This window comes from Rhinatrema bivittatum, chromosome 4, assembly GCF_901001135.1.
Source record: "Rhinatrema bivittatum chromosome 4, aRhiBiv1.1, whole genome shotgun sequence".
Lineage (NCBI taxonomy): Eukaryota > Metazoa > Chordata > Amphibia > Gymnophiona > Rhinatrematidae > Rhinatrema > Rhinatrema bivittatum.
Window position 1 is genome coordinate 167,803,176 of NC_042618.1, and position 12,400 is coordinate 167,815,575.

The window sequence follows — 12,400 nt, forward strand, 5'->3', positions numbered from 1 at the left end:
ATGTCCGCTGACCAATTGTGCAGCCACAAAAGCCTGTGGGTCGCCACTACCGAGACCATACTCCTGGCTGACGTGCGAACCAAATCATAAAACGCATTGGCCACATAAGCCGCCCCAGCTTCTAAATGAGCTGACTGCAGGGCGCCATCTCCTGTCAAAGCCGGATCCTGTGCTTTCTGCACCCCACACAGACAGGCCCTCTGCATCAAGCTGGCACAAATGGCGGCCCTAAGACTCAGCGCGGGGATCTCAAACATCTATTTTAGGTGAATCTCCAAAGTCTCCTCCATCAGGGGATATAGCTTCCCAATTTCCTGATCTTCTTAGGTAAGGGAAAGGCATTCGTGGGGGGGGGGGGGGGGGGGGCCTTCAGCCCATCCAGGAATGGACTCACCCCTCACTATCAGACTCCTCCTGAGTCACTTTAATTCCTAATTCCTCCAAGACCTGGGGAATAAGAGGGCATAGTTCCACTTTCTTAAATAAACGGACAACTCGAGGATCATCCCCATCTGATATTTCATCCAGATCCGGGTTGTCCTTAGCCACATCAGCGTCTGGAACCACCCCCTGGTGGTCCAAAGGGACATTATGCGGATCATCCATGGAGTCCCCACCATCCCTGGGGTCCACCTCCAACTCCATCCAATGCAGTCCCAGACGATGCCCCCCAAACCCAACTGCGGCCCTCTTAAGCTTCTTTGGCATGGATAGGGGAGGCCAGACTCTTGCCCGCTTCCCCTTTGCCCCCCTTCCTTGCCAGGAAGACTTTATGCATCAAGAGGATACATTTTGGCAAAAATCCCTCAGAGCAATCCATCCCCTGATCCAGACTGTCCCCCCATCATCAGAGTCCCTCTGAACCACAGGAAAAATGGAGGAGGAGAATCTCTGGGTTCCCTGGTTAAAAACGACTCCTGCCTGTGGCCCTCTGCAGATCCAGCCACCTCACGGGACCCCCGGAGGTCTCGGCTGCCGACACAGATGACCCCACCGAAGGGTGGGAAATCTGCTTCCCCTGATGTGTCCCCGCTGAGGAACCCTCCTCTCCCGAAGCGCAACCAGGACAGAGGGAGTGAGAATTCAAGCTTGCAGACTCCAGTCCACACGCGCGGCACACTTCTCTGCGCGGTTTGGTCACCATAGCACGTGCTCCCACACCGATGGCCTCAATCGGCGCTCTGACCTGTGCTTTTTTTTTTCTTAAGCGTGCTGCGCCATTTCCCGCTGCACGGAAAAATCAGCTGGGCACCACCGCGGAAAAGACCTCTGCCCTCCAGCCTCAGCACAGTCCCCAGAGAAGCACGGGAAAACAAATGCGGCCGCACCAACTGCTGCTGCGCCTCCTCCACTACAGGACACACGCGGACTGGTGAAGTAGTTACCTGGACGCACAGCTCAACTTGAGGGATGGTCCACCAAGGAGCCTAACACCTCAGGGAGCTTCCTCCGAAATTCTCCTACTTCAGTTTTTCTCTCTCTCTTTCTTAATCTCAGACTGCAGAGTTGCATCTCTACCATCAGCTGGACTAAGAGAAATACTGAGGGGGCTGCAGGTGGCACTCTCTGTTATGTAGCAGTGTTTCAAAGTTTTGTTTCTCTGACTCCATCTGCTGGTAGGGAGGCAAAACCCACTTGTCTGGACTGATCTGGGTATGTTCAGGAACCGATGTCATCACCCACATGTGAGGATGGCCATCCTGCTTATCCTCAAAGAAAATATGTATCATGTTATAGTGTATACACTACATTTTGAGTATGGGTTTACCCTTAGAAAGGCATGACCCAAACTGAAATTAGATTAGTCTTGTAAGAGATCCCCTTCAGCCTGTATAGCTAGTCAGGGGTCAATTTGGCAGAGGCATGGCAGACAGAGTTCTTTCGACCCACTCACTGCATTATTTTAATGGTAGCACAGAGTGGCTCAATGAATGGAGCAGAGTTAGTGAGAACACCCTGATAAGAATTTGATAGCACCGCACTACACCTAGACATGCTATTTGGGATGGGGTTCGGGGGGGGGGGGGGGAGTGTTATAAAAAAGAAGGGAGAAGAAAAAGCTTTTGTAGGACAAGTTAGTTTCACATTTCTCTTTTTCTTTTTATATAATAAAAAAATCAGATTCTATGCAACTCAGCAATTGGAAAAGACTATTCAGCCATACACAAGGAGCAAAAATATAGCAGGGGGATGATAAGAAAACCTTCTGTGATTATTCAGAAAGAGGATATGTGTTGGGAGCTCACTCCAGACAGAGCTAACAGTGACACATTCGTACATTATATGAGGAAACAGGGAAGAAACAAGAAAGTATAAAGCAAGGAGACCTGAATATAGAAATGATTCACAAAGGGAGACAGAAGCAAGCCCAAAAAAATCCCTTTAGCAATAGGAGGGTGATTTCTCACTAGAACTCTGATACAGAGTAATAAGGTTTCTGCAGAGTCCATATTATTACCTTCCTCAGGACCAGCTCTCCATTCATATGCATGGCCAGGTTGCCGAAATGCAACAACATCTGGTCAGTGGCCAGCTGCTGCTCAATAACATCGTCCCCATAAATGCCGATGATTGCCACACAGATAAAGAGATGGAAATAGTCTGTCTAGAGAGAGCAAAAGATTAATTGCTGGCAATTCATTACATTAGTCATAAGTTATAAGCTATTATTAGCATTCTGCATCATACACAAGACCCTTGCCCCCACCCCTCTCCCCAACATCTATTTAACTTACAGTCACTAATCCTGTATTATAGCAAAAATAATGACCTGCCAGTCACTTCTCATGCATTATAGTAGTTATAATGACCTATGGAGGTTTGCTTTGGACACTTTACTTCCTGCCTGCATCATTTTCTAAATTGACCATTATCGCTTTCACGTAGATGTAGGCCACATACCCCTGTATTATATTGTAGATTTGGGGAATAGACTGTTCTGGGCATTGTCAGAAGTCAAAAAGATACTGAAAGCTTGTCAGTCATGGGAAAAAAACAGTCAGGCCTGGTTTGGAGCCTTTTGCCTTTCTCGCACCAATCTCTGTACCCTATACTCTGCTTCTCACATCCCACCTTTGCTCCCCTCAGCTTCCTATTACCCCAGCCCCTCTCCATTTCTCCCCCAGCAGAAGCCTACCCTGCCACTGCTAGTACATCTCCCAGCTCTGCTGGTCCAAGGTACTGTGACTTGCAGTCACTTGGTTAAATTCCTGCATTGACAGTACAGGTGTTGCTTGGCTGGGAGTACCCTGCCAGGGAAGGAGGGGATAGAAGAGGGTTAATAGCAGTAACCACAAGTCACGGCACTTACACAGCCAGTTGAGGGCTTAGGAGATAGGATCCTGCTGACCCAGGGGATGGAGGAAGTTTGCAAAATCGTGGGCAGGAGATGGAGAGAGGATGGGAAGAAAATGCATTAGTAGATGGCTCCAGGACAGGAAGAAACGTGCACCGTTTGTCAGTCCTGAAAATTCACTCACCATGAAGGAGCAAGCAAGTGAATTTTGAGCCCTGTGCTTTTTGTCAAAGTCAATAAGCCTCTTACTGCAAGGAGTTAGCAGTGAACAACATAGGATGGATCTCCCCCATTAGCATTTGCCAGGTACTTCCAAGTGACCCAGGCTGGGCACTGTGGGAGACAGGATACTGGGCTCGATGGACCATTGACCTGACCCTATGTGGCAACTCTTATGTTCTCCTCTGACCCAGAACATTAGCATGCTTTGAATAATGGGACATGGGGATGGCAAACTGCCCTGCTCAAAAATGGCTAAGAGTAAGCGTAGCCTCCATTATAGCACATGAACTTTTATTAAAGAGAGTCGACCCTATGAGTGTGTGTAGGTCAGGGGGAAGAAAAGAGCGTGTGGATAGTCAATTTTCAAATGTGCATGCACTATTTTACCTCCCTTTCCCTCACCAACGCTCACACAAATAGAAGGTGCTGTGTATTCTGCATTTGCTAATTTACAAAGAAAACTAATGCCCTGTATCTTAATGTCATTTTTGTTTGTTTTATGATTTTATGAATGTTCTATTGAACTCAGCCCTGAACATTAGAAGGGTGGGTAACAAATCTTCCAAATAAATAAATAAATAAATGCGAGTAGAGATCAATATTCAAAATCATTTAGATGGTTAACTCACTTGTTATCTAACTGGTATGTTTTGCAATATTAAGCCATTTATATGGCTACATTATAGCTGGATAAGTCACTATTTGGCTATAATTTAACCAGATAAATAAAGAGGTGTTCCAGGGACATGGCAAAGTTACAGGATCTGCTATTAATCAATAGGGAATAGCCACTGCTTATTGCCAGCATTAGTAACATGGAATCTAATGTTTGGGTACTTGCCAGGTACTTGTGCCTTGGACTGGCAACTGTGGAGACAGGACAGTGAGCTTGATGGACCCTTGGTCTGACCCAGTATGACATTTCTTATGCTCTTATGTTATCCAGCTAATTTAGCCAAATTTCATTTATATCTGGTTAAGTTAGCTGGATAACCTGTCATTTAACCGGATATCCTCAAAAGTTATTTGGTTAAGTGGCGATTCTACTGGGGAAAAAAAGCAAAACAAAACCGAGAGCCTCCTGGCCAAATTCCCACCAATATCAATCATTGACACCCCCCCCCCCCCCTCAACTGTGAGAGACCATCACAATGCCTAAAGTCCTGTAATAATGTTGAGGGTCTCTTCCCCGTCTCCCCCAGAGGAGAGAAAATACAGGCTCCTCGGCCCCTCCACCTAATCCTGCTACTCACCTTCTACTCCCCCCTAAGCCCTTCCACCCATCCAGTACCTTAATCGCTACCCCCATTTGAATTGCAGGCCTGGGATCACAGAAGGATGTGATGCTGGGCACTTCCAGCGAAGCTATGGGCAGCTGTGCTGGAAGCATAAGTCAGCGTAATTTCCCAGCCAACTGTTACCCATAGCTTCGCTGGAAGAGCCCAGGACTGCATTGCTCTGCGATTCTGAGCCTGCAATTCAAATGCAGCAGCGAATAAGGTACTGGGTGGATGGGAGGGCTGGGGAGAGGAGGAGAGAGAAGTTTGGGTGAATGCCGGGGAGTAAGGAGCCTGTATGTTTTTTTTTCCTCAAAGACAGTCCCAAAAAGCAATACAGAAGACGGTCTGTAAGAGCCAGAATGCGAACAAAAAACGTAGACCAATCGTCTTCGTCCTTAGATAATATTTATTAAGGAGATCAAGGTTGAGACAGTAGTAAACAATCCAAGGTGACCAATCAGGTGTGAATAATCCAAAAAGCCCGACTCTGGCCGAGTTTCGCCTAAAATATAGGCTGCATCAGGGGCTACAATAAATAATATATACGTCATAATTCAAATTAAATACACAATCATATTCATAATTCTAACTAAAACTATGCTATCTTACTAAATTATCAATTACAATCAAAACAAATCTATTTTCCATAAAAAGTTAAAAACAAAAAATACAAATTAATGAATCATATATTTAAAGATAAAAACAAATACATTTGAACACACAGAGTGCACAAGCAGAAAGAACAACATCAGCAATTGTATGCATGCATTAATAAATAAAAAAAAAAGGTGGGGGGAAACAAAAATGTGTATAATATGAAATTAATACCTTCTTGCAGATATTTGCACAGCTATCTTATATCAAGTAATATGGATCCTTTAATTTATTCTATAGGGGAATAGATGCAAAAAAATAGAAATTAGTGTTCCTTATTAAATAATGATCAATATGTATTTCGTATGAAAAGGAATTCAGATATTTTACCTCTATAAAAGTGTTCATATGTGCCTCAGATTATCTATCTCCGATTATTTCAGTTCAGCATTACTGCAACAATATTCATACTACAAAGATATTAATATTAATTTTTTTAAATTTTATTAATGCATGCATACAATTGCTGATGTTTTTTCTGCTTGTGCAATCTATGTGTTCAAATGTATTTGTTTTTATCATTAAATATATGATTCATTAATTTTTATTTTTTTGTTTTTAACTTTTCATGGAAATTAAAACACGTTTTGAATGTAATTGATAATTTAATAAGATAGTATAGTTTTAGTTAGAATTAGGAATACGATTGTGTATTTAATTTGAATTATGACGTATATATTATTGTATTGTCGCCCCTGATGCAGCCTATATTGTAGGCGAAACTCGGCCAGAGTCGGGCTTTTTGGATTAGTCACACCTGATTGGTCACCTTGGATCGTTTACTATTGTCTCATCCTTGATCTTAATAAATATTATCTAAAGACTAAGACGACTGGTATACGTTTTTGTTTGCCTCCTGTTTTTTTTCTTTTCCAGGGAGGGAGGGGAGACAAGGAATGGCCCACAACATTATGACAGGTCTTTAGATATTGAAGGGGTTTGGGCGGGGGCGTCAATGATTAATGATAGTGGGGGGGGGGGGGGGGGGGGAATCTGGCCAGGAGGCCCACAGGTTCCCCCTCCCTCCAACCGGATTGACACTTAACTGGATATCTTTTGAAGATATTCAATGTGGCCTGAATATTGGCCTGGTATTATCTCACTGAAAATCTTCCTAAAATAGGGCTGTTAAAATTGCTCATGTGGTTTGCAGGCTATTTCAGAACTGGACCCCTAACTGAAAGATTTTAGTGAATAAACCCAAGTCCCCTTTGACCTCTTCCATCTCCACATGTATTCCCCCCCCCCCCCCCCCCCCAAAAAAAAAACCAAACTACATTTAGGGGCCTAACCTGATAGTGAGCCCAGCAGGCCTCCCATATGTGCAGAGCCTCAGCATCTGGAAATTCGCGTTTAAAGCACAGAAGGATCCACCGATGGCAGAAGAGCATCTGCAGACCATCCTCCCCCAGGGAAGAAAGGTGCTGGTAAAATCTCGGATGCATCAGCCGCAGCAGCTCCCTTAGATACATCTGAAAACAAGGCAAAAACTGCCACAATAAATCTGTAGCTCTCTATAAAGCCAGTACTGGAGACAGAGCATGCGGGGATAGCAGAAGCCTCACCAGTTGCTTCTCCATATCCTCATCTCGTGGGGAGCTGATGAAGATAGTGTTGTGCATCAAACCCACAAAGCACCAGAAGGTGTCAGACTCATCCAATACCTCGGCAAGGATGGGGGCAACCAGATCGGACATCCCTTGTGAGTAACCAATGGTGGGATTGTACACCGCATAGTTTAGCAAGATCCTCCTGGAGAAGACAAGGAGCATGAGATGAGGCTGATCAGGGTTGCGCACCAGTATGCAAAGAGATGTTTGGATGCAACACTGGCATCTCCCATCATCTTTCCTCTCACACAGATGCTTTGTATGTACACTTGAGGACAGATTTCTGTCTGGTCTTTATACAGCCAAGGAAGGTGTGCTTGCTGGAAGCAGCTGGTGACAGCAATTGACCTATCGCATACTGACACAGCCACTTTTACTGCAGGTGCGATCATGTCATCATCATCATTGTTTATTTATTTCCACCAACAGCGTTCAAAGCTTGCGACATGGAACTGATTTACAGAGAATGAGAATTGAACTACACAGAAATGTGTCACATGTTCTGAGTTTTGATCGTTAGTATATGTTCTGTAAGCTCTGACTCTGGGCACAAAGAGGCGACATATTACAGTACTAGCTCTAGTCTTTTTGACACTAGATGTAAACTTTAATTTTCTTGTGAGATGGCTGTACTGTACCCTGCAGTACTTATCAGATAGCTTATTATGATGTTACTCAGGCCAACAGCATCTGTATTCTGTTTTATACAGACAAGCCCATAGGAGAAATTGGTCTGGTTTTTGGGGGTGAGATCAGGAAGATGGGATGGTTGAGTGTATTGAGTTCTATATCTCCAAGAAACATTACCGCATTGTCTCCACATTTGGGTTGTCCTCCCCTCTGAAGAACTGATTACTGCGATCTGTTCGCACCACGTCTTTGTCCACCGTAAACTGCACATTCCGCCAAAACTCTTTGTGTTCTTCTGGTGTCATAGTAAGTCTGAACAAAGAAAGACAGCAAAGGTTGAGCCAGCAACAATGAAGCAAGATGGAAACTCCATAAAGCTTCCACTGAGCTTCCCACAGATCTCCAGTTCTTTTTCCAACCCTTTTCTAGAGGCACACCTAGTCAGTATGGTTATCATGAGTGCCAAAATGAATATGCATGAGATAGATTTGCATACACTGGAGATCCAGTGCATAAACAGAATTAAAAAAGGGGGACAACAAATTCAGAATGCAAGCAAAACAGCTTTTTCTTACATATAGAAACTTGAAGGTGTCAGTAAACCAGACAGTGTGCCCTACAAAGAATAGGTCACCCGAACTGATCAATCATTCACCTTCAAAGGCAAAAGCCCTTCAAAGTCCATTTCTTTTTGAAAAATGCTTTTGCAAATAAAATCTTATTTTAAAGATGAATATTCTCAAATCGATGTCAATATGAACATAACTATTCTCAAATTAGTGTCATCTTAGTCCCAGTGTATGCAAATCTATTTCGTGCATATTCATCACGGATATCCTGAAAACCAGACTAATTAGATGTGCCTCCAGTATATGTCACTGCATAGGAACATGGTCTAAACACAAAGAGACGTCAAATTCTTCCATTAAAAGGATTTAGCTCAACTGGCCTTAATTCAAAGTAGACAAACAACAGACCTGGTTTTAGAAACTCAACTCATGCAACAAGACTCAATGAAGATTCCTAAACAGAGGCACTGCCAAGAGCTCTGTCTGGAGGTCCAGTGAATGTGTGTGTAAGTTGACATAGAAATCTTGGGGTTCCTTACCTCTTCTGCTGGATCTGGAAATACTCCTGCCTCCTCTGCAACCGCAGTGCCTCCCGCTCCTCAGATGAGGACTCACAGCTGTAATAGCCCAGAAGGAATGGCCAAACCTCACCACGGATTGATACGTCAATTCCACCAAAGAAAATGGCCTTGGGGGACAGAAGAAAAAAAATGTAGCAGAAAAGAAAGAAATGAAAGCATCGCTGCAGCTGTTTTGATAGGAGACACCATGATTCAAAGGAGTGGAAATTCAAGGCTGCCCTTGCCGGTGCTCCATGTTGACTTCTCCTGACCCCACTCACCTTCCGTAACTTGTATTCCTCCTCCACCTGTCCGCACTCATTCAGGTGACGCAGCCAGGCAGAGACATTGAGGCGCTTGTACATGTTCTCCTCCGGGTGGGTCTCTGATGGAGGCAGGTTTGGGCGCCTGATGGAGAACTGCATACATGTCTTTTCATCCACCACCTGCTGAGGGAACATTAGAAGAATGACATCTGTGTTCCCCATATCTTTGCTTTCAACATGCAATTGACTCTTGGAAGGCAAGGGGCTGAGACTTCTGCTACTGTGACAGACAGAAAAAAAAAATAAAAGCCTACTCCTGTCACTACAGCTGCATACTAGTGAAACAATTTGTTTAATGGAGAGACTCTGCCAGCCCACCAAGTCACCTCCTTTTGCCTCACTCTTTGGTGAAAGCTAATGAATCGATGACCTTACTCACTGTCATGGTAACCAGCCGATGTCAGATGCTGCCCAATGAGGGAGCAGTATGAGAAGCAGACAGACACCTAGGAAAGTGTAAAGGGGGTCTTCTCTGTCACACACATCACATGTGACAAAACAGCACAGCCTCTTTTCTAGGGGAAGGAGTTGGCCTCTTTGTTAATGGCCCACCTCACTGCAGAAGTCCTTTATTTGTGTTATCAAACCAGATAGCAGTTAGAGCAAAACAAAGTATTTTCCTTTTTTGTAGTAGTTTTTGTTTTTAGTGCAAATTATGGTCTGCCTGAGGAAAAACACCGACTAAGAGCAGATAAAGATTCAGGCTCACCCTTTTCCTACCTACTGTAATAGCACAAATCCCATCTAATCATCAGTTTCACTTGCACCACTAAAGGTCCCCTGGATGTCAGAATTCGGTACCTTCTGGGGAGGATATGACATCATCGGAGCGATCTGATGCCTAAACCGGAGCTCCGTACCCAGCCGGACTGAGCCAAGAAAAATCGCAAGCATCCAGGGTTGATTATAAGCACAACTACCATCCCCCGCAAGCATCCCACAATTAGATGTCGATCAGATGAAAATCATTTGATTTTCTTAAGTTTCATACAAGAAAACAGCTGGAGGAGTGCAGGCCGAGAAAGACAAGATGGCGGAGGAACCCGGGGCAGAGTCGGACGAGGCCCATGAGGAACAAACAATAGCCTCCAATCCTGACATTCCATCTTGAGGCGAGTTCCAAGCCTGGTTCCAAGAACTTCAACATGATATGAAAGCCTACAAGATGGAGGTAATGGAGCTAATGGGGGAATTAAAAGAAGAGGTGAGCGAAATGGGCAGCCGCATATTTGAGTACGAAACATTAACGGAGTCACAAGCAGAAAAATTGAGCTTGATTCAAAAAGATAATAAAATCATGTCTGCTGAGCTACAACAACTTGCCACAAAATTAGAAGATATAGAAAATCACAGAATAAACTTGCGTTTGAGGGATCCCAGAATTACCTGAATATATGGATTATATGCAAGTGATCACCCAACTGTGCATGGATATTCTGCGGCATGGGAGAGGGGAAACTACAGCGGCCCCTGACGTGGACAGCCAGATAAAGATTGAACGAGCCCACAGAGCTCTTGGCCCGAACCTGCAAATAGACCGCGTGATGTCGTTGCATGCTTTCATGAGTGCACAGTTAAGGAGCATATTTACTCAATAGCGCGTAAGCAAGTGGATATACAATTAGGGGGGAATGAGATACAAATTTTTGCGGATATATCCCCTACAACTCTTAAGAAGAGACAGGACATGAAGCCCGTAACCACCATACTGTGCAAGGAAGACATTCAATACTATTGGCTTTACCCCTTCGGCCTTTGGTTTGCTATTAAAGGCACATCTCACCATGTACAGAATATTCAGGAAGCAGTGTTGATTTTAAAGGAAGCAGGAATTGCTACACCAGATATACAGCCCAGATCGCTAACCCATTCACTTCAGAAGGAAGAACCGCGTTGGCAGAGAATGGGAAAGGGGGGGGGGGGGGGGGAGAGATTGCGCAGAACCCCTGACCCGGAGATCCCTGACGCAGATCACACTTGACTGAGACCTTCATATAAAGTCACATAATTTTAGGCGATTGCTCCACTCATTGGAACAATAAACTTTACGATTTCACCCTGGATGAAAAGTTAGCCCTTCAGCGTAATTTGGGCGCAATTGGTACACAAGTCTACGTCGTGTGTCGGAACCAGACAAAGTACACAGACCAAATGGGGGTCTATGATAGACATTGTCCTAGGACAATCAGGGCACCAACGAAAACCCGTCTCCATCGTTGTTGTTGAAAATTTAGGCCAGTCGGGGTCGGTGCCGATGAGGCCTATACAGGTCCCCGACGGGAACAGACCGAAAAATGGGGTAAAAACCAACCGTGCAGACGTGGCGATCGATGGCGGAAAAGGGAGACCCCAAGGGGGTATAAACTTTTGCAAATTTGCATAAAATTCCTGAGAGAAATTTCCTGTCAGGAACTTGTGAAAGAGCTCCAAATCCGCGTGGCAAAAGCTTCGCGGAAAAAAAAAAAAGAGAGACTGATGGGAGACCCCGGCTGGATGCAGGGTTAGTGCTATGCTGGGCATGCCCAGAAGGTGCTAGTCAAAGTTCTAGAAACTTTGACAAAAGTGTTCCGTGATTGGGCTCCATCCTGATGATGTCACCCATATGTGAGGACTACCATCCTGCTTGAGGTAGAAAAGTTAATGCTTCAGGACACCAGCAGCTGGCTCTACCGGGATAGGTTCCGTGATGCTACGACGACTACCTCCTCCCAGAGCTGTTGGAAGGGACCTTGTTGTTACAGAGGTTCCACAGGGGGGGGGGGGGGGGGGGGGGGGGGGGGTAACAGTGGGCAAGGGATATGTATTTGGTTATTTTGCTGTAGACACCCGTCTCCGTTAACCTACAAGGGGTTTCCCAGGTACTATTTCAGAGAGAACAGATGTTAACGCTAACAAAGAACCAATGGAGGAAGTCATCAGTAGAAATGATTTTGGTATTAGCACTGTTATTCTACTTGGAATAAATGGCATCCTTTAAAATTCTATCCTTAAATGATAAGGGGTTAAACTCCCCTCACAAGAGGAAATTATTATTAAAAGATCTCCACAAGGCAAATGTCGCAATCGCAATGGTACAGGAGACTCATCTGAAAGGGAGATTCGAGCATTTGATGCACTCAGATTTGTACTCAGTGCAATATTGGCCCGCCAGTTCGAAGAGGCCAAGGTACTCAGGGGTTGGGATTCTTTTTCAGAAGGAAGGATTTTGCTTTTGAGCTTGTGGGGTGCTATCAAGACCAGCAAGGGCGGTTTAT

General features: G+C 44.7%; 1 protein-coding gene across 1 annotated transcript in view; it reads right to left on the reverse strand.

Annotated features, from left to right (window-relative positions):
* TBC1D16 (TBC1 domain family member 16) overlaps window positions 1–12,400 on the reverse strand; it is a 137,483-nt gene that overhangs the window by 21,658 nt on the left and 103,425 nt on the right. Inside the window, 6 exon segments of the mRNA XM_029599180.1 lie at window positions 2,459–2,605; window positions 6,744–6,923; window positions 7,017–7,203; window positions 7,869–8,003; window positions 8,800–8,948; window positions 9,102–9,269. Of these exon segments, the coding sequence (XP_029455040.1) occupies window positions 2,459–2,605; window positions 6,744–6,923; window positions 7,017–7,203; window positions 7,869–8,003; window positions 8,800–8,948; window positions 9,102–9,269 (966 nt within the window).